Here is a 20,711-nt window from a genome sequence, read left to right on the forward strand (position 1 = left end):
AATAGAACCAAGCAATTTTTAATGAGATTTGACTTCATCTCATATAATCTCAATAAACTACTATACAGTGATATTTTCTCAAAAAAAAAGCAAGACATTTAATTTTAAAAAACCTTTTCTTATTTTTTCCTGAATTTGTTTTCCTCTTTCTGGTAGCCAAATAAATTCATTTCAATAAAACAGTAATATTTCAAGTCTCAGTTTTTAAGAAATTTCAGATTGGGGAAAATTTTTTTTTTTTTTTTTTTGAGAAGTTTCCATTTGTTAGAAAGACAATTTTACCCTAATAACGTTGCCAACCTATCTTATATTTGAATATTACAAACAGACTATGTTTGTTTTGCTGGCCATGCTGATGATGTCTCCGCAAATTTGGTTTGTTGAAGACAAATGTAAGACACACAAAAGGGACCACACTCCTTTCCTGGTTAGCTACTATAGCCACATCTGCATCTCCTTCTCTCTAAATACTGCAGACAAGTTGTCCTGCCAGCAGAAGTAATCAGTCTAGAAACACCCTGTGCATTGATACACCACCTCCTTATCTCCCCACAGACTCCTAATAGGTCTTGTATTTCCATATATGTCTCCTCCAGTGTATCCCCTTACTCCTTTCTATATCCACCAATCACCAGTGGCTCTGGGGTATTGTGAACACTTGGTGACTCTAAGCATACTTGTGCCAATCAAGACATCCAACTGCTCCCTCTGTGCTACAGCCTTCCCACCAGTGCACACACTTGTCATAACTTGTTTGCCTTTGAGAGCTGTACTCCTTTGCTAAATTTTGATGAAAAGTTAACACGACATCGACAACAGAATCACAGAATGGTTGAGGTTGGAAGGGACCTCTGGAGGTCATCCAGAGCCCCAGTCTGTACCCTGCCATGGCCCTACAAGCAGCTGGAAGGTCCCTGCAGCTGTGGACAAAGGAAGCTCCACACCATCCTACTTCTTCTGTGTGAAACTTAATTTTTTCAATTCAGGAACCCATTGGCTGGTTTGTGCTGTCTTTTTTGGGAAACCTTTTGGAGCTTTTCCTTTTGCATAAGGATTGCAGAAGCCTCAACTTCTTAGGAAACTGGACTAAAAAAAATTCAAAGCATATTAAGTGTCATATCTAAGATTAGAGTCTGCAGGCAGGGATATGTAAACCAAATGTGTTCTATAAAGGAAACAGCAGGCCCTTCAGCAGTGTAACTGAACCCAACTGGCTCCTTGCAAGCTCATGAAAATCTCTTTCACATCTAGACTTCAAACCTCTGATGGGCTCTCTAGGATGCAGGAATGAACAAATCTTAGGTTTAGCATCAGAAGAGACAGACCCTGAGCACAGCAGAAAAGCTGAAGGACTCACTTTGTTTTATAGGCACCAACTGTCACACCCTATAATAATTGATTTCATTAACAGGAGTGAGATCAGTGTCTTCTTACCAAAAAAAGTGGCAGGAAAACCCTCAAGTGAAACAGCAGAAAATGCTCTCATTACACGTCTGCAACACATAGACTGAAAAATATTTTGCTACCATGCTGGCAGTACTGCTAATGTCACAAGAGCAGCTGAACCACTTGCTATGCTAGCAAAATGAGCTTTCTTACAAGACAAGCAAATGCAATGTACTGTGAAGTTGCATGTGAGGACCTGTGCTTTTAAGGATAAGGAATATACTGCACAGCAGCCAGCTGACCTACATTTACAGCTGAAGATGTAAAGCTGACCCACAGGGAGTTCTGTCTAACCTACAAACACAGAAGGACTGCTAGTCAAACAGACCATGTCTTTTAAAATGATAACCTGAGCAGAAGCAGCAGCATGGGGCCAGGCTTTTCCTGCTGCCATATGTAAGAAGCAAACCAGTTCAATATAACACAATAAGCCACTGCTGGCAGGGAAGCACATCTCAGAGTAACTCCTACCTCCTCAACATGCTGTGCTGCAGGGAGGAAAGCACACTCTTGGTTATGTGGAGGCAAACCAAGCAAGCAGTAAGTGAGATGGCAGCATGGGCGAGGCTGGACAAACCAGGTCCTGGGGTCCAGTTGCAGGCAGTAAGGCTGCAGCAAAGCCAGTGCTGCTGTGCTTCCTCTGCCACCAAGCCCATGGCATCAAAGCTCACACAAGTAGCAACACCCAGCCACAAACACAGCTCACCACATTGAGTATGGATAACCTTCAAAAAAACAAGGGGATAAACAGTGCATTGTAGGGTTAATAGGCCATAAAGAGAGGACAGGAAGAGGCAGAGGCAGAGGCAAAACCTTACCCAGGCACAGCAGTAATAACTGCATCAGCATAAGGAGAGAATCACACGCACTTGGGACCAGATTTTTAACCCCCACCAAACAAGTAGCTCTGTTGAGATCAGCGCAGTGCTGCTTCACACTGTATGAGGATCTCCCTGTTGGCATAAATCAGCCTTTAGAAAAACGGTCCCAGTTAATTTGCTGTGTCCTGCCCCAAATACATTGACTTTTCTTGAACAGAGCCTTCCCTGTACCTCTGTGGAGCTGCATGGTCATATGACAGCTAAAGAGCACATGAGCTCTTTTTCCACTGCTACAGTGGAAAAGGGAAGATGTAAAAGAGAAATTGAAAGTTACTACAAAACAAAATTGCATATCCTAAACCTGCCTATTAAAGACAAACTGTAAGTGTTAATTAAGCCACATTACCTATAGTTAAATTACATCACACCAACATTTCATCCCTGGCAAGCATGAGTGACAGCTCTATACTTTGGAATTTTATGAGACAAAACCAGAGCAAGGAAAATAGCTCTGCTGGGCTGAGTAAATGTACGCAAATAACCACAGTAGGAAACAATTATTAATAAAACCTGGATAGAAAGACATCTCCCAGATTACTCAGTGTTACTTCGCTTTGAATTTTATTTTTCGTAAATCTAGCCATCTTTTACGAAAACTTCACACAGAGAAGACTTTTCCTGGGACCAGCTGGTGCGTTTCTGTGGTGTTCGGGGAAAGCCTGAAACACAGCTGTTGCACCAGTGCAAATGCCTGATGCAAATGCAATAACCTCCTAGAAGCCAATGCAGCTTAACTGCAGTATGAAGTAGGGACTAGCTGCTGAGATATAGCCACGTGGCTTACCTGCAACTCAGAGCTTGTGTTGGTGCAAGTTGCTGCAGTGGGTGTCTATATATATCATAGACTTGACTGGGTCAAGTTTGTTATCTTTGCTCTCATGGAGAAATCATCATATAGGGTCTTCATGGCATTTCTGTGGTACTCTGATGAAAGTGCGATGCCCATATATTGGAGCTGACATATAACATAAACTTGAAAACAAATCAGTCTTCTTTTCGTGTATCATATCTTTGTCCTTCCACCCAGAGGCTTGTACCACAAAAGGAGGGTAAGAAGCTGACTAAACGTTTCCTTTTTTATATCAAACTTCAATGTCCACCATATTAAATAAGGGCAAGAGGAATGAGGTTTGGTTTGGTTTGCAGCCCAGGCAGGAACATTTAATATAAAAACCTAATCTGCTGTGATAGAAATGCTTGAGGAAATTCCTGTTTCTGTCACGGATTCTGGAAGAACGAAAAATAATTCAAGTGCTCACTGTTACTTTCCTGAGACAAGTGCATTTCCCCCCCCCCCCCCCTCCTTAGTTTCAAATGCAATCATTTACATTACAAAGGCTGAGGCATTTACCCATTACTGTCCCTGACAATCTAATCAGTTCAGCAAGTCACTTCCAAATTTTACTCCTCACAGATAACATTTCAGCAAGTTCATGATCAGCAATGCTTCGTAGCCTGTTAGGCACTTTTTACTTCTGGTAAAGAACTTTCTATTCATTCAAGGAAGATGGACTAGAAAAACATTTCAAAGGTGATTACAGGATTCAACAGCGTAAGCCCCTATCTAAACCACTTTTAAAAGTTAGGAAGTCCGTGGCTTTAAGCCTACTTTTGACAACTTTAAACATTTTACCCCAATCTTGAGCTACAGCAATTTACAAGAACCTGCAGAGGTGACAGATCATTCCACACAGTCTGAAACAGCCTGTTAGACATCATTTTTGTTAGCTGCCATCTCCTCTAAGAACAGAGGTAGTGACCAGCATATATTCCACATGGCAAATTACCTATTCCCTAAAACCTGTAGCAGTCATCTGGATTTATGAAACATTGCAGAACTCTCTAAAGGGAAACCAATATAACAATAATCCCTCTGTAGTCTAGCCTGAAAATTATAGGCAACTAACAGCAGATAGAATATTTTCCTCAAAAATCCTTCCTAAAAAGTCAGCTGAAAGGAGAAATCAGGTATGTTGGGAAAGCATTTTTTATATTAGCACTAGAGTACTGGCTGAAAGTTCACAACACTCCTTGTTTTCACAGTGTTTTCAGTGCCCTGTATTTGAGTTCCATGAAGCAGTAACTTAAATTATTACACAATCTTTTAAAGGTTTTTTTCCCCACTTTAGTTACATATGTGAATGATTTTTTCAACTTTGTGCCTTGTACTAACACTCTATGTGAGAGCTTATATTAGCCTAGATTCCCACAAATTGCCAAATTTTAATGATTTCTTCATCAAAGGAGCAATGCCCATCTGGACACACTTAGCCAGCCACACTTCATCACACATACGAAATGATGTATGGTACGGAAATGCGCCATCTGCCTCGGGTTTTAAGCTATCATGTTGTACCCATCATTTGCAAAAAGTTAAGGGAACACAAATCTTTGCTTATATGGAGCAATGAGTGAGTCTGTGCAGTTTGGTCATCTGCTACTGTCAAACCAGAAGTTCAAACTACTCTGGGGGGGCTGACAGTGTTGCAGCAGGTTATGAGTCGTTGTAGGTTGCTGTCTTACTGAAGAAGCTTTCCCAAAGTGAGACCAATAGGCTTTCCCCCCTCTCCTTCTCCCTGCTTCGTTCCTGCATCTCCTTGCCCCTGGAAGGATCACATGAAATCTGTGAGGGAGGAAATTTCTTGTGTTCGGGGAAACAGAAGCATACATACAAGCATGCTTTGTAAACACATAAGATTATGTTAGAGATATGAGTCATGTAAAATCAGTATCATTTTCTTGAAGAAACGCCCCAGGAAGGCCCCAAACACTGGCTGCCCACTCAGATCGAAGTGGCTGCAAGAGCTACACTGAAAGGGAGAAAAAGAGCTGCTCTGGAGAGATCCTATCACCCATCCATCTGTTGTGACAGTGGGTGAGAAAACAGAGAGACTAGTTGTCGCCCAGCTCCTGTTTTCTCCCCGACAGCAATGCTCTGAAGATAATAATGAGCAAACTTCAGCAAGCTTTGCTTTCCAAGATGGTATTTCCATGGAGATATTCCTGAATGTCTCCAGCTGGTGTCCTGGCTATGGATTTCAGTTTTGTTTCTAAAAGGTATGATAAATACTGTGATTAAAAGCAAATAGGTTGTCTTTATTCTGAGGTGTGCAGGGGGGCGGGTTGGGTTGGTGGTGTTTTTGTGATGCATATTTCTCACGCACAAAGACATTCTAATTTTGCTTTGCTTTGCTTTCTAAATAAAGCCCCCTTCTCTGGTTAGTTTTCATCTGTTCCTGCATGCCAGGCATCCTGTAATCCGGCTTGTGCACTATGGAAAAACCATCCTCACACATTCTGTGAAAGAAAGAATTTTGCTGGTGGGGAAAAACCCTTCCTGATTTTACCCAGTTTGATTTGGAACGTGAGGAATTTGCTGGCCCTGCTGCTGAGGTGCGTGCAACATGCACCAAGCCTTCAGACTGGAAAACTCTGAGGTACCTAAGGTACCTTCTCCTGGTAGTGTTCATTTTCCCACTCTAGACAATCTTCTGTTCGGAAAGCCCAGATTAAATGTTACGTTCTGTATTCCCTGAAAATAAGTGCCCTACTGTTGCAGAAGCTGCAGAGCATGTGATCAAAGGATGCCATATGGGCCATTTATTAACAATGAAAAATGAATGCACCATTTGTCGGGCTGTAATTAAAACTGAAGAACAATATTCCAATTTTCACCCCTGTTGTTGATCTGGCTATTTGTATCACAGAGCATAAACAGTTTCTTGCTTTATTACTCCTAGCATGAATTCACAGCACATCAGGTTTACAAATGGATATTGGTAGTAAATATTTCATATTATGGTTCAATAATATGCTGATATATATGTAAGCACATTGCCTACCAGCTTCCTACTTACATACATGTTAATAGGATTATGTTTATATACATATACAGAAATACAAATTCACATCCAAACTAACACAAAACCAACCAAGATAAAAATAAAATCACTGCAGTCAGTTTACGTGTCATTCTGAATTTCAAGTGCTTTAAAATACTACTGTAATCTGCAAGTCCACATTCTAAACTAACATATTGTAAAAGCATTGTGCAAAAGCTATTTTAAACTGTCAAAATACAAATCAATGTATTTCCACTTTCTTCACTCACATCTTAATTTAAAAACAAAACATTTCCAAAGAAATGCTTTTTTAAAAGTCTGAGAATCATAGTTTTCTCTCAGATCCATTTCTACAGAATTGCCAAATATAACCATTAACAAAGATCACAAGCTTTATGGTATTTTTAGTTGCCTCCTCTTCTGAGATTTTTCCACTTTTCTCCATTTTCCCCCTCAAGGCAAAAGGGCTAGAAATGCCCTTATCTTTTATCTACTCCAAGAAAACTGGGAGATCAAGATCCTGGCACATTTACAAGGCTGAGGGAGGCAACTGGGGTGCAGAGCACCTCACCAGATAACTGACAGCAGAACAGCAAAACTCTGCCACGCTGTTTTAAGGCTGGCTGCAGTTGTGGCCTTCGCACTCCTACGAGCTCTGGAGCAGGCCAGGAAAGGGCGACGCACCTGATGTGACCTGTCCTCATCCCCTGCCTTGCCACAGGGCCCTGAGCCACCCTCGCTTCCTGGAGACTGCTCACAGAGGCCACCAGCACAGCGCAGGCACAAGGAACGCTCCTTGGGTTCCATGGTGCCTGAAGTGAGGCCACCTCTACCTTTGGCTTGACAGTGACAGAAGTCACCAGCATTTTAACTGTTGTGGCACCTAGAGTGATTGCAAGTGCTCAAAAAATAAATAAGCAGCCTCTATTTAGCTCTTGCACAATTGCTGTCCTGCAGAAACACACCAGCAGCATACCAGTAACAGGGTATCAATGAGCCCTTTGGAGAAACAAGAGGACCATGCATCCCCCCCCAAGTAAGTTGCATCCTTCTTAGTGGTAAAGCTCCATTTCTACCATGGGTTGCTTTCAAACGCTTCTCATTTAAACCTAAAACTAGCAGAATTCACATCTTCATACACAGTTTCCTCCCCTTTTCCTTCCTACAACAGCCAAAGATTGCAACTTCACAGATGCATGTCTGACATTAAAACAAAAAACTTTTCCAGGAGGGTGAACAGGTACCAAACTGGTATGTCAATACTATGTTTTCCACAGGTATTAAAATTAAATCTGAACCTGAAAGAAGCACTAATTGAAATTCTACAATGAAATCCCAGGAAATTACAAACACACCTATAAAACTAGAAAATTCTGTTTTGCAGATACTGCCTCACCTTCCACATAATGGCAGTGCCTGTGGTTTCTAGAAGTGATGTTTGAAATCCAATGAGTATGAATGTCGGCTTCCTGTGGCTCCCTTAGAAACCTCAGCGAGCAAGAACAGAAGCAGGAGTAGTGCAGAAACACAGAAGCAAGCAAAAAAGTAGTTTAGACTACTTACAGGGCCAACAAAATGAATGTTTAGAAGACACAGCACCAAAGTTTGTCAAGGCTACCTGGCACAATTGCACCAAAGTAGTACTAAAACATTTGCCGCATAATTTCTCATTAAAATAAGGTCCTATTTCACTCTCATAACCGCAGCTGATAACAGAGCTACATGACTTCGTATACTGCCGTTCCACTTGTCTTGGGAGCCAGTTCAACAAGGTTATTTCCTCCTGCAGCTGAAACACAGCTAGGAACTGCACCAAGTGAGCCTCCCCTCCTCCCTACTTGGACATAATGGGGAAAATCTTCCTTACAACTACAGCTGCAAATCAAGGCACATGTCTCTCCTTCACCTGCAAAACTTGGTCCTCCTACTCCAACCTCTTCCCATAGTTCTCAAAACATAACTAAAACACAGGTTGGAAAGGCAGCTGTGGTGCAGGTGATTTTAAGAGGCTATAGGCAGCACCATGCCATCTGTTTCTGGCTCCATAAGGAACCCATTGCATCCCAGGCCAGTATGGTACTGCAAAGCTATTCCAGCCAAGGCAAATCATGAAGCTGATCAGGTTTCCCCTTGGCCCTCTGGAAGAACAACAAAGAAAAGCATCATTGCCATCAACACAGCTGTGCTAAGCACAGCCCAAGAGTATGGAAAGTTCTAGCTTAGGAAGTGTTTGGAGATTGTATATAGCTTTACTCATCTATTAAATTAATACTTTGTCTTAGCCCTGAGGATACTATATTGTCCCTGCACTATACTCAGTGGGGATCTGTTTGCAGAAAACACTGCCACCCCACTTCCTCCCCCACCTCTCCTAACAAAGAACAATGAAACATGAGAGAGAGGTATTTTGAACAAGTACAGTGGTAAAAGGTTGTTTCCCAAAGCTGTCAAAAAGTCACAGTTTCCAACTCCACTCTGCAGGTTGTTAGAGTGAGACTTAAAATATTTGGTATCACTTCTGAAGCAGCAGGTATGCTGTGCTCTCAGGATTAGCTGCATCTTTAAATATTATAGAGCTGCTGCAGTCTTAAAAGCTGCATTCCCTCAATCTGTTCTAGTGCTGTGGGTCAACCATCAATTCCTTAGGTAGCAATAGTTTTGGAGGCTCTTCTAGAAATGTTCATCTGGAAAGCTGTTTGCAACTGATGTGGGTGCAATGCAGTATCCTGCCACTTTGAGCACCATACACTTTGGGGGCTACATTAAAAACATTCTCTTCCTTAGCTCTGCCCTATTTTTGCTCTCTTGAAAGGACAACTTGCAAAACAATCCATAGCATCAAACTTCACAGAAGTTACCCTTAAAAAGAAAGGGCAAGATTAATCAGCAATTTTTAGAAGACTTGAGCAAATATTAGCAAGCAGCTCTGGTATTTTAAGTTTCCACTAGCAAAAGAATAAAGCTGAAGAAAACATTTTAATATCAACATCTTGCAGCTGTATTTTGTTGTCTCATGGCAAAAAGCTTAAATCAATGTCTTGCAGCACAGGAAATAATCAGAGGAGGAGATAAATGCAGTGTTTCAACTTAGATCATTGCAACAGTTAATTGAGCATTTTGTGACAGCAAGCAATTTACCAAGTACATTTTCACATAATTAAGCAGCAAACGAGACACAGTCCACAGGACCTGCACATTTAATTGTGTCAGCAGTTATATTATAAAGCACTTTACACATATATATGTGTGTATACGGACCTATCTTTATATACTTACCGTGCAGCAAGGCATGGGTGTTACGTTGGTCTTGAAACAATTGCTTTACAGCCCCAGGCAGAGCAACCTTCCCCTCACTCTCATTTCGGGCAAGTCAGTGTTTCTGGAAGGTGGCCAGGCAAGATCAGATTCATCAGCCAATAAAATTGTCTAAAGCTGCCGTTCCACAGGAGACCGTTCCTCCGGCTGCAGACTCAGGAGCAGCCAATAAAGAAGAAAATCAGCATCAGAGTGCGGGTGAGCATTTTGCCCCATACTAAGGGTCTGCTCTTCAAAAATTCAGCTTTCCCGTGCCTGTGCTGCTGTACACAGTCATCCTACATGAAAAACAACTTGTACTTGACTTGCCTGGCTAAAAGAGATGCATAGCTATTCTGAACACTGACAAGGGTAAAGGAATCAGTCAAGCAGGTGCCTCATGTGCTGGGAAGCAGTATAGCGACATCCGGAGCCGCAAATTCACGCTGCTAGTGGAGGCTCCACATCAGACCTAGCTTTGTAGAGAGCGGTGGGAATTACTGCTCAAACAACCTAGCGTTCACTTGAGGACAGAGATGTTGTTTGTGGTGGGCAGTATGGAGACCATTGAAATCTTACCTCGATTTTTTCTTCCAGAGATTGACCTGCTGCAGTGGCTGCATGAAGCCATTCTGTCCTTAGACCCACGTGTTTGTCCTGGACTTCACTGCTGTTCGGAAGAGCCCTTGATTTCACCCTGCCAGTCCTACAGCAGCAGCAAAAAATCCCAGCGTGCAAGAAGACTTCACAGAGGTGGCAGTCAGAGCCGGCTGACATCTGGGGACATCTGGGCAACCTTAGGTCTTGCCTTTACTAGGAAAAAAAAAGTCAGTCTATGTGTTAGCTAACCTACAGTGAATCCTAAAGATGACAAAGCATTTGTTGCAGTTATGCATGTTAACATGTCACGAAAGGCCTTAGGAGGTCTTTACTTCTAAATTAACACTATGAGGAAGACCAGGCCTGTAAGTGACCAGTCTGAAAATGTGTATTTTAACAGCAGATGGCTATGAAATCCTAATAGAGAAAATGCACAGGTGGTCTCTGCACACTGTTTTGCTCCCTTGCTGGCATTTACCTCTCCTAACTTCTTTGAGGTAAAAACTATTTGGATATGTTTCCAGAGACGTTTTGTACCAAGGTGCTTCATCTACAAAGCTGACTTGCCACCCAACCTGAAGGCAGTCCAGGCCAAGGCCCATGTTTCCAGCAACATTTATTTCAGTCTCCTGATACAAGTGAAAAGAAAATACCATCCAGTCTTCACCAGTAACATTACTTACCCTCACCTATATGTATTAGAGAACGAAGTTGTCTGTAGTGCAGACAACCCCTTGGAAAGTTAAGATTTTGCAGAAAGCTACACTGCATCTTGAAATGGGAGGGGTTTCTTAATGAAAAAGCAAATGGTAAGGAAAAAAGAGTTACATTAGAATAGGGTCAGCAAGACTGTTATTAACAATAGCCACTTTTCCCTTTCATGTGCCGTTGCCTTTAAGCTCCTGTTTTGACATGGATGTATTTTCACTTATTTATGCGAGACAGTGCTGCTTCTGCTCTCTTTACATGCTGATACTACAGCCCTTTGGAGGACCACAAACCAAAGATGTTACCCCCACAGCTCTGAAGGCTGTGTTACACTGGAGGAGCTGAAAAAGAGGCTCCTAAAGAGCTAATGCTAGAATCAGGCAGCACAGAGGCACAGCCTAACTGAATTCAACAGCCTTGGAAAGCTACATGTGCAAGCATTTATGATCTGGATTTTCCTTTGATGTAAATTGGCATAGACCCACACCAATTCACACAGGCTTTTCTTCCAGTTGGGGATCTTCTGCTATCTTTGGAAAACATGGGGTTTCATTTGAAGCCACTGTACACTACCATATTGTCCATTCAATGGCAGTGCTGGGCAGGGAATACATGCCACCCTGAAGGCAATTACATGCTGGGTGCTCCCTCAAAGGCGGTCTTGGTGCTGTGGAAAGAGGCTTGTCAAGTAGTAGCTTAGGAAAACAGTGTCTTGACTGCAAAGAGGAGCAGGACATATACTTACTGGAAGCAGCTGTCTTAAGGAGACTAAGGGAACCATGACAAGCAATTGAGGAGCCCCCACACCTTTGGGAGTAGGGGAGCACACAGCCAGCAGGAGGCCAGGGCCCACAGCAGTGGCATACGAAAGAAGGGGATGCCAAGCAGCTTACTACAGCACCCTGCCTCCAGGAACTTCTTAGTTTTCATATACCTGATAAAAGAAAAATCAGTCGGCCAGGCAGCTGTGCTGTATCCCATCCCACTGGCAAGCATAGGGTTGATTTATTCTGCAAGTTGTGCACATTGCACTAGAAACCCAGTAAATACCTACATTTTCTCCTCCTGTGCATTTCAAGTGTGGTCAAACTGCACAGAGAGCTGCTGACGCAGAATTTGGTTTATCATTTACCATAAACGTTAGATTTGGTGTTTAAATGCAGTAACGGAGAGCATTTTCTAAGCTGCTTTCTACACATACTTGAGGTGGTTTTAGCTCTAATTAATTTGGAACAGAGCAGAGAGTTCAGAAATTTTCCTTTTCTCTCTCACATCCCTGTGTCCCACTTTATTTTTAAAGTGGTAAGGCCCATCTAGATTAAGGCACTAGGAGGAGAAGGGAGAGGAAGAAAAAAATCTAGCTGAATTAGAGGCAGCTGACAGGGCACTTCGTCATCACAGTTGTGTGCTTAAAGCTTTTCAGAAACCAAAACATGAGTGGCCATGCAAATCAGTGAGTCATTGCAACAGCTGAAGGGGAAAAACCCTGGAGAAAAAAAAGAAAAAAGAAAAGAAAGCAGCAGAACTCTGCTCGCCTGCTGAACCTGCTCACTGAGGAGTTTCCATAGCATGCTTGTGCTTTGCCTGCCATAGCACATTTTTATTCTCTTTAGTGCATTTATCCTTAGGATGGCTTTGTGAAGTAGGGCGTTACTTCTGGGAGAGTTACATTACTTTCTTACTACAGGGAGAGCCCAGCAGCGTGCAGGAAGCCTACGACACTTCCAGGAACTGAAGCATATCTTTGTAGTTACAGCTAAGGCTGTTAAAACTGCATTGGGCTTCTCTGTAACGCAAGATCAAAAGCTGCTTCCCTCTTCCCCATCCCTTCGAGCACCTGCATATGCAACTGCATCTGTGTGTCCTCAGTGAGGGGGTTGTGCAGGCTAAGCCTTTTAACAGCAGTCTCCTGTTTTCGCATATTTTATGAGCTCAGTATTTGCATGGTTTTTTAAATATTTATATTTTTATATAGAGAGAGGACCTTAATGTTTAAAGAGAACATATAGCTGTTTTATACTCAACCCCTCACATCTACTTTGTGCACAAGTGACAGCGGGACAGTGTCACTTTCCATAGTTCTACCCTTTCTAGCAAGGAATGATGAAAGACCACGTATAGGAAAAAACAGTAAAACAATCAGAAGAACTCAGACTATTTTTTCCCCCACCTCAAGTTTAAGCAGTCCCTGCTTGAGGGTACTGTTCTGTCAACTCCAGAAACATGGAGAAACCCAAGTACAATCCTAGGCAAAGAAATGCAATACCCACCAGAAACCATGCATCAGTCCTAGAGTAGAAAAATGCAGCCTGCAGAGAGAAACAGAAAATTATTTCCCTGTGTATTGTTTACACCTGTGAGAAGTAAGATACCCTTTCTTGGAGCAGGCAGGTCAGCAGGCATGACACTCAGTGGCCTTTGCTTTAAGGGGGAAGGCTGCTTTGGAGCGGGTAGAGCTTGGAAGGAGAGACAAGATGAAAGGACTGGTGTTTCAGTAAGCCCTCATGTGAAGGGTGCAGGAGTGGTAGGAAAGGCTCAGTGCTCAGCTCCTGGTGGCTTCAACAATCCTACTCTGTGTGCAGCCCATCATGAGCAAAAGGGATGAAGCCAGCTCTGCCAAAGCTGGGGTTTTTGTGTGTCAGAGTAGCTGTACCAGCTATCTGTAACAAACACCTTCTGTGTATGGTGTCCTGTGATCTATCATGACAAATACCTAGCTTATTCATTAACACAGGAAAGGAGACCTTAAGTGATTCACAGTGAAAAAAAAAAAAGTCATGTTGCTCAGAACTCACTTTGATTCAGATGAAGCAATTTTGCAAGTCTAATAATGCAGCTTTTGGCCTTTAGTGTTATTTACAGGAAAACTGAATTTGAACAGACCTGCCAAGCTTGTTTAAAAAAAGGAAGGGACTGGGGTTTTTTTTTACACACACCACCCTGCCCCCCGCTTAAATCAGTTTGACACTGCAGTATAGAGTCAATGCCCTCTGGTTGGCAGACTCATTACCATCTGTAATGAATGTAACATCTTAAATTATAAATAATTTATGTTGTAACAGCAAATACAGTTTGGAAGGAAGAAGACATTTGGGGAAACTGGGATCAGAAAAGGCTAGAGTGAGTGAACACGGGCCTCTCTGTTTCCATGGAATTACGAGTGTTACCCTACCCACCTTAACTGCAATCAAACTGCAGCCCAAATGACTGGGCTGACTCTCAGCATGGGAAATATTGCATCAGATTATCAAATAGGAAAGTCTAGTACCAAGCAAGGACGGAGATCTCCCAGGCAGCGAGAGTGCTGGACTGGGACCCAGCAGGAATCAAATTTATTTTCCAGCTCAATTGCTGATTTCTGTCCCACTCTAAGCAGAACCCCTAACTGCAAGGGGGAGGAAATCCATATAAATAAATGAAAAATTTTAGCAAACAGCTGTTCTGGCATAAATACCTTGTCACATCCCATTTTATGCTTGTTGAAACAAACTTTACGCATGCTTCCTCTGCTGCGCTTGGACTAATTTATCATGCATTATGTATGTTGCTCCATCTCAGTGTTTAATTATTCATGAATCCCTCCACCCTCACCCCCTCTCCCCTTCCACTTGTACGAGGATCAATCAGCACAACTCATCAACTCAAGCCCTTCGTCGCCACCGGCTCTCAAGGGTGTGAACCTGCAGCCTGGCCCAGCTCTGGGCATTGCTAACTTCTGCCAGAGAACCCAAAATCCTGCGTGTTTACTGACCAGTTTGGTTCAGACCTCGGGAAGGCGTAGGAGCACTGTGTTAGACTAGGAAGCTGATGCATGGAAATGTCAGCCTCCCTGTGGGCTCCCTAACAACCCTCCTGGCCCTCAAGCCAGTGCTGTGGGCTGGGGAGAGCCCGGTGTACCCCCAAAAATGTGGCGCGGCCACCAACACGTGCCCCAGAAACCCCAATGAGAGATCCAAAACAACCTCCCCTCAGTCCCCAAGGTGGCGGGGGGCCCAAGGAGCTGCCTCAGCATCCCCTGCCACCTGCTCCAGGGCAATGCCAGCCCCGGAGGGCCCTGAGGGCACTCGTGCCTGGGATGGGACTCCCTGTTTCTCTCAGCAACATTTTCACTTCATTTCTATTTGAAGGGAAATGTCTGAAGGAGGGAGACTTACCCGCTGGGTGACACAAGGGCCGGGCGCCGCCTCAGGGCCGGGTGACATCTGCGGGGCCGTGCCTGTCCTGTCCTGAGCAACGGAGGGAGCGGGGTAGATTGGATGTGGCGGCCAGGTCGGACGAGGAGCCCGGGCCTAATGGCAGCATAGTGGTGAGGAGAAGGTCCACACCAGGCGTCGGTGCCCCGGTGCTGGCAGCAGGGGCACCGCGGGGCGGCCGCTGTGAGGAGAGGCGGCCGGGGGCTGCCCCGTGCTGGACCCAGCCGGTTCCAGCCGGTTCCTCAACGGCCCCGTCACAGGGCACTGCCCAGCCCGACAGCCAAGATGGCGGCACCTCTGGGGAAACGTTCTCCAGAAAATGCCACACAGGCAGCCAGGAGCGAGGGACAGGGTGTGAGGAACAGCCCCGCCGGCAGCCAGGCCGGGTGGGGGAAGAGGGGCAGGGGGAGCTCGGGCGGCTGGAGCAGGGATCCCCCCTCCCACCGCCCGGGAAGGTGTGAGGAGGGAGGGCGGAGAGGGACCGTTATGGCTGGCCACAGCCCCACTCACCATCACCCTGCGCCTCCCCAGGCAGACCCGCTGGGAATGAGGGAGCAGAGTTGAGCGTGAGGAAAAGGGGTGTGTGTGTGTTTTAATTTGTCTTTGTTTCTCACTGTCCAAACCTATTTTAATCAGCAATACATTAATTTTCCCACACCGCACCCATTTTGCCCATGATGGTAATTTGTAGGCAGTCTGCCTGTCTTTATTTCGCCCATGAGCTTTTTTATCTTATTTTCTCCCCCATCTTGCTGGGGGGGGGGAAGTGGGAGAGCAGTTGGGTGAGGGCCTCCAGCCAGCCAAGGTCAACTCACTGCATATTATTAATCATCAAACTACAAGTCTTGCACTTGTTCTTTTCTCTCCTGTTAGCTTCGTGATTGTCTCTCCACTATTTATTCTTCTTTAGATTTGCTGTACGTGTTTTTGTGGCCAACATGGACAATTTCCTTGTGTGTTTTTCTCTCTCCAGCGCACTCGGATTTCTCCACATTTCTGCGTCTCAAGGTACGCACCCTCAGGGTGGCAGGTACATCTTTGCTTCCACAGTAGTACCACCTCTGTGTTTAGTCCACTGTTTTCAGGGCACTCTTATGTATAAATCCATGGAATAAGGTACTATGTACAGCACAGTAGCTTTTTATGTGAGCCCGTATCTTAAAAGTTGTTTGCAACTGTCAGTGCCACAGGAATCTTGCTTTAACTGATGTATACGCTCAACCAGATCGTGCATGAGAGCCATGAAGCCTTCCTTAGAAGAAAACCTTTGATGCCAGCCTGGTCCTTCTGAGTCAGCTCCCCAGCATGGAAGTCCATAGGCACAGCTAAACTCAGAAAAAGTAAGAAATTATTACTGGCTTCTATAATTTAAGTACTAGGTACCACTGCTTGCATTTTATTCCAGCCCCCATTTCCAAACAGTCACAAACAGATTTGTGTTAAAAAACCCGCTTCTCCTCCTTTTAGTGACAATGATGTGCTGCAGTGTAGAAGAGGTATAAATCTGTTGTCACCACTGTTCTGCTGGCCCAGCACCCTCACCTGTGCTGTATTGCAACTTCAGTTAGCACAGAATGCCCCAGTCAGCATCACTGGCAAATGCATCAAGTATAATGTGCTTTTTTTAACTTTTAAGGCTTCCCCTCCAGCTTGCATAACACTACTCAGCTGATCTCTTAATTTCCTACATGCAAAAATCGAGCTCTTTGTTCTGAAACCACACGGCTTTCATCTGCTGCCAAAGGGGAATCCATCTGGGTGCCAAGACTTCCGCCCTTTGAAATGAGTCCTCCCCACACCCGTTCGCAGGCAGCAGGCCTGCGGCCACATTCAGGATGCCTGCCTGGTTTTGGTTTACCAGCGGAGCAGGGAGGATTTGGGACAGCAGGCATACTCAGGCTGCTCACAAACCCGTCTTTGCAACTAAAACAGTCGGCTTCCAGGGCAGAGGGATTTGCCCAGGTGTAGCAAGACCCTAATCACCACTGTGTTTTCTGTTTGCTTTCTTCCCTTGCTGTGAAGTTACTTAGGAGTAGTTGGCATTTCATCTAACTGTGCGAGTTATTTTGGGTTTTCCCATCCATTCCAGCCCTATTGTATCTCCTGGTTTCCTGTGCTGTGGTTCTGCTTGGCGCGGGGGTCCCTCAGCTGCTCCTGGGGACCTCCCGTAACAGGGAGACAGAGCCCTGCCAGCTCCTTTGCAAGGCTGGCAAGGCACCAGCTCTTGCTGGTGAAGAGAAACGCTGCTCTGTCCACTGTGACTTCTTGGGCTGGCCCCTCAGCTGCTTTTGCATAGCAAGAACCAGATCCAAAAGCCAGACACATCCTCAGACGACTGATTTACCCCAAACAAGTCTTCCCCCACCCCCAGTCTTCAGCACCAGCAAGTCCTCCTAGCCTGACCATCACGCCTGCTGCCTGTGACTGCGCAGCTCCGACCCCTACCTTATGTTTCAGTTTTATCGCTGAGGTTATTTATTGCTGTAATTAGTCAATTGATTCCCCCATATGCGAATATTGAGCCATCCTGAGACTGTCACTTCAAAGGACTTTTGTCAGATTTGTCACCAATAAATTAAATGGTCTCCACCCAAGCAGACTGTGCTTTTGATCAAGAATATGCAGTTTGCTCCTGACTGTGGGCCAAGGAAAGCCATGATTTGATCACAGCACTGGCAGATATCCTAGTGAGCAGGAAAAGCTCACTTTGTTATGCTTAGCAGCTCCTAACTTTCAATCATGGGAAATCATAATTCGACTATTAGCATGTAAGAATTTTCCTTACGCACCAGCACAGTCAAAAGGCCACTGTCAGCTTGGAGCATGATGCCTTCCCTATGGAGGCTGATGAGAGACTCCACGCTAATCTCACCCTGCTGTTTGCCTGCTGGTTTCTGGTACAGTCCCAGGTTATTGAGATGTTATATTCATTGCAATGGAATTATTTAACTACGTGGAAGTGCTTTATTTTTCCCCTTCTCTGTTGTGCGAAACAAGAAGAAAAGGCACTGCACCCTCACTTCTGTGAACATTTGGAGTATGCACCTGCAGCAAAACACGCACGTTTTCCCCACCAGAGCCCCTCAGCACCGGCACAGCAAGAGTGCATTCTGCTTCCCCCAGCCCATGGGAAAGTGATTCAGCCCCACAACGCAGCTGCTGGCAAAGATGTCAATTCATTTAGCCAATCTTTTTTGTGGTATTTCATAGGTGATTGTGTGTCGTCGTTAATGATACCAACATTCATTGTCCAGGCTTTGAATCGTCCACAAACCCCTCTGATGTTATTCCCACTCCACCCGTGTTGCTGAAGGGAACTGCTTCTGAACATTTTGCAAACTGCCTTCAAATGTCTCCTAAATTTTTGTATCCAAGAAGTCCAGAAAATGGTAGACAGCAAATGCTTCTTATTAGGGTGACCATGGTCACCACACTGCTGTCTTGTGCCTCACTCTGCTGCTGTTTGTATTTATGTCCTGCCACTGGTCGTATCATTGAATGCAAACTCTCATCAGGAGATGGTCCTTCCCTCCTCAGCAGCTCTGTCCCCAGCCCAGAAAGCAGCCAGCTTGATGCCTCCAGAGCCATCCTGCCTTTTCCAAAGTAAACTAAACAACAAAGTCCTTGAAAGTTGAAATGTTCGCTGAGGGAAAGCCCAATCCCAGGAAAAATTGCAGTGTCATGGTTTCTCTGAGGGCAGAGAGAGCAGCCTCTGCAGACAGTGGTGCTGGTGGTTGTTTTTTCATATAGATTCTGGCTCTACCTAGTAAAAGCATTTACAACATATTGATCACTTTATGTATAAATCACGACTATAATAGTGTTTCATCTAGAACCAATTGACTATATTCTATAGAATAATACTTCCATGTACTTCTAATATCGTTTAAAGCCAGTGAGTCTGAGAGAGCCTTAAGGCTCTGGTTTGGTAATAACATTCTGCCTTCCTCAGACTGATTTGTAAAATATCAGCCTACTCAGCCATGCATTCTTACCTTGCACTGAAGTAACTTGGCTAGAGGAAAAAAAAAAAAAAAAAAAAAAGATATCTAACTTCTGGCTGTGGAATGGAAAGTTGAGTACCTAAATACACATGATGGATGGCTCAGTGCACTGGTCTTCAGGAAAAAGCATATACTTTCCACAGTTTCTTAAAATAAGGCCTTAACACAAATCTATAAATTAGATCAGAGAATACTGTGGAAAAAATACATCTTATGTGCGTTGACCTATTTCAATACCAAAATCTACACATAGGAGAGCTATCAGTGTTAGGGTAATTTGTCTTCGGTTCTACATAGTTCAGGTTACAATCTGCAGAAAGTTTAAAGGGGTATTACTGATTGACATCCAGATATAGTCAGATTCCCTATTCTCTGTCCCACCATTTTCTATCTGGGTGCTTAATTTTGCTCAAAAAAAAAAAAAGTAAGCTCAGTTTGCCAAGGCCCTGTGCAAGCTGTTTGCTCTGGGTATGCCTCCGTTCCCTCTCTAATCTGACTTGCAAGGGTAGGGGAGCAGACATAAGGTCATGTTCCACTGAAACTGGTGCTTTCTTTGGATTTCTCAGTGCTTCAGTCCCCTTGACTACAAAACACATTTTAGAGAAACAAAAATGGAATATACTCTTAGATCCTGATTGAAACAGTCAATGTTCATCTTTACTTCAAACTGCTTTAAAAAAATGTCCAAACCGTGAAAAATAAAATGGAAAGAAATTCCCCAAAAAGATTTTTTTCAGGTACTGTGAACTGTTCAAATCTTTGTTTGGTGGCATTTTTTAAAGGCAATGCTTTCTAAAACCCAAAAAAGCTCATTTTCAAAATACCAAGTGGCAACATTAAGTGTCTTAACAGAAATAACACGACTGGTACTAACGTGCTGGCAGTGAGCTTGACAAATGAAAATACTGATGGTCTCGCTGCAGCTAACATGATGAAATCTATTTTGCTGGCATCTCAGTCACATTTTAGGAGATCATCATGCAGAGGAAGAACAATAGCTTTAGACATGGTTTATTATTAAGTTACAATGATTTTAAACATTGGATTGACCCTTATTGTTCAGAAATTTTTCTCCGTATTTTGGTAACTGACCTCCAGAGCTCAGTTTTCCTCCAGTACGTGCCAACCTGGCCTGTCACTGTCAGCGCTGGGTGCATCGCTCAGGGCAGGGGGCAGCAACTGAGAGCCGGTCAGCCTGGCCAAATCCTGCTCAGAGCAGATCTTCCACAGGACTGGTACTGATATACAAGCATCAGAAGTTTAGATGTGAAGTGTTATTTCTAGTTTTGATTTATTCCTCATTCAAAAGCAGAAGGGTTTGTAAGCAGCTGGGTAGTTGTAGATACATCTTCTGTAGATTTAGAGCATTTGCTGAAGCTCCCTCACACACCCATCTCCATTATAGCTGCACTCATAAAAAACATATATATCACTAGAGCTTTGCATTGCAATCTCGCTGTATTTTAGGCTGGAGATGGAAGAAGCCAAAGTAACTCAGCAGATGTTGCTGGATGCTTTGAAAGGTGCATTTAAAACCTCCCCAAGGACTTATGCAAAAAAAGGCATGGAAGAATCACGGTTAGTGTTACACACACACACATAAACAGATCTATTAACTGAAATAGCCTTTTAACTGTTATTCATATTGAGCAGTATGAGCAAGCAAGTCATTGTTTGCTGTCTTTATTGATGTATCTGCACTGTGTTTAGCAATCCTATAAATCCGTTATTGCTGGGAACAGC

The 20,711-nt window shown here is 43.9% G+C and overlaps 1 protein-coding gene and 1 long non-coding RNA gene across 2 annotated transcripts in view; one reads left to right on the top strand and one right to left on the bottom strand.

Annotated features, from left to right (window-relative positions):
- Positions 1 to 9,469, bottom strand: part of OSBPL5 (oxysterol binding protein like 5) — a 186,903-nt gene extending 177,434 nt beyond the window's left edge. Inside the window, exon 1 of the mRNA XM_030038987.2 lies at positions 9,446 to 9,469. Within this exon, the coding sequence (XP_029894847.1) occupies positions 9,446 to 9,460 (15 nt within the window). The 5' untranslated portion in view covers positions 9,461 to 9,469. The remainder of the gene's footprint in view (positions 1 to 9,445) is intronic.
- Positions 9,470 to 15,218: 5,749 nt separating this feature from the next.
- LOC121233870 lies at positions 15,219 to 16,299 on the top strand. Its single transcript, XR_005934158.1, has 3 exons — positions 15,219 to 15,318; positions 15,875 to 15,972; positions 16,147 to 16,299. It is a non-coding gene; the product is annotated as an uncharacterized LOC121233870 (long non-coding RNA).
- The last annotated feature ends 4,412 nt before the right edge of the window (positions 16,300 to 20,711 follow it).

This window comes from Aquila chrysaetos, chromosome 16 (genome assembly GCF_900496995.4).
Source record: "Aquila chrysaetos chrysaetos chromosome 16, bAquChr1.4, whole genome shotgun sequence".
NCBI classification, from domain to species: Eukaryota; Metazoa; Chordata; class Aves; order Accipitriformes; family Accipitridae; genus Aquila; species Aquila chrysaetos.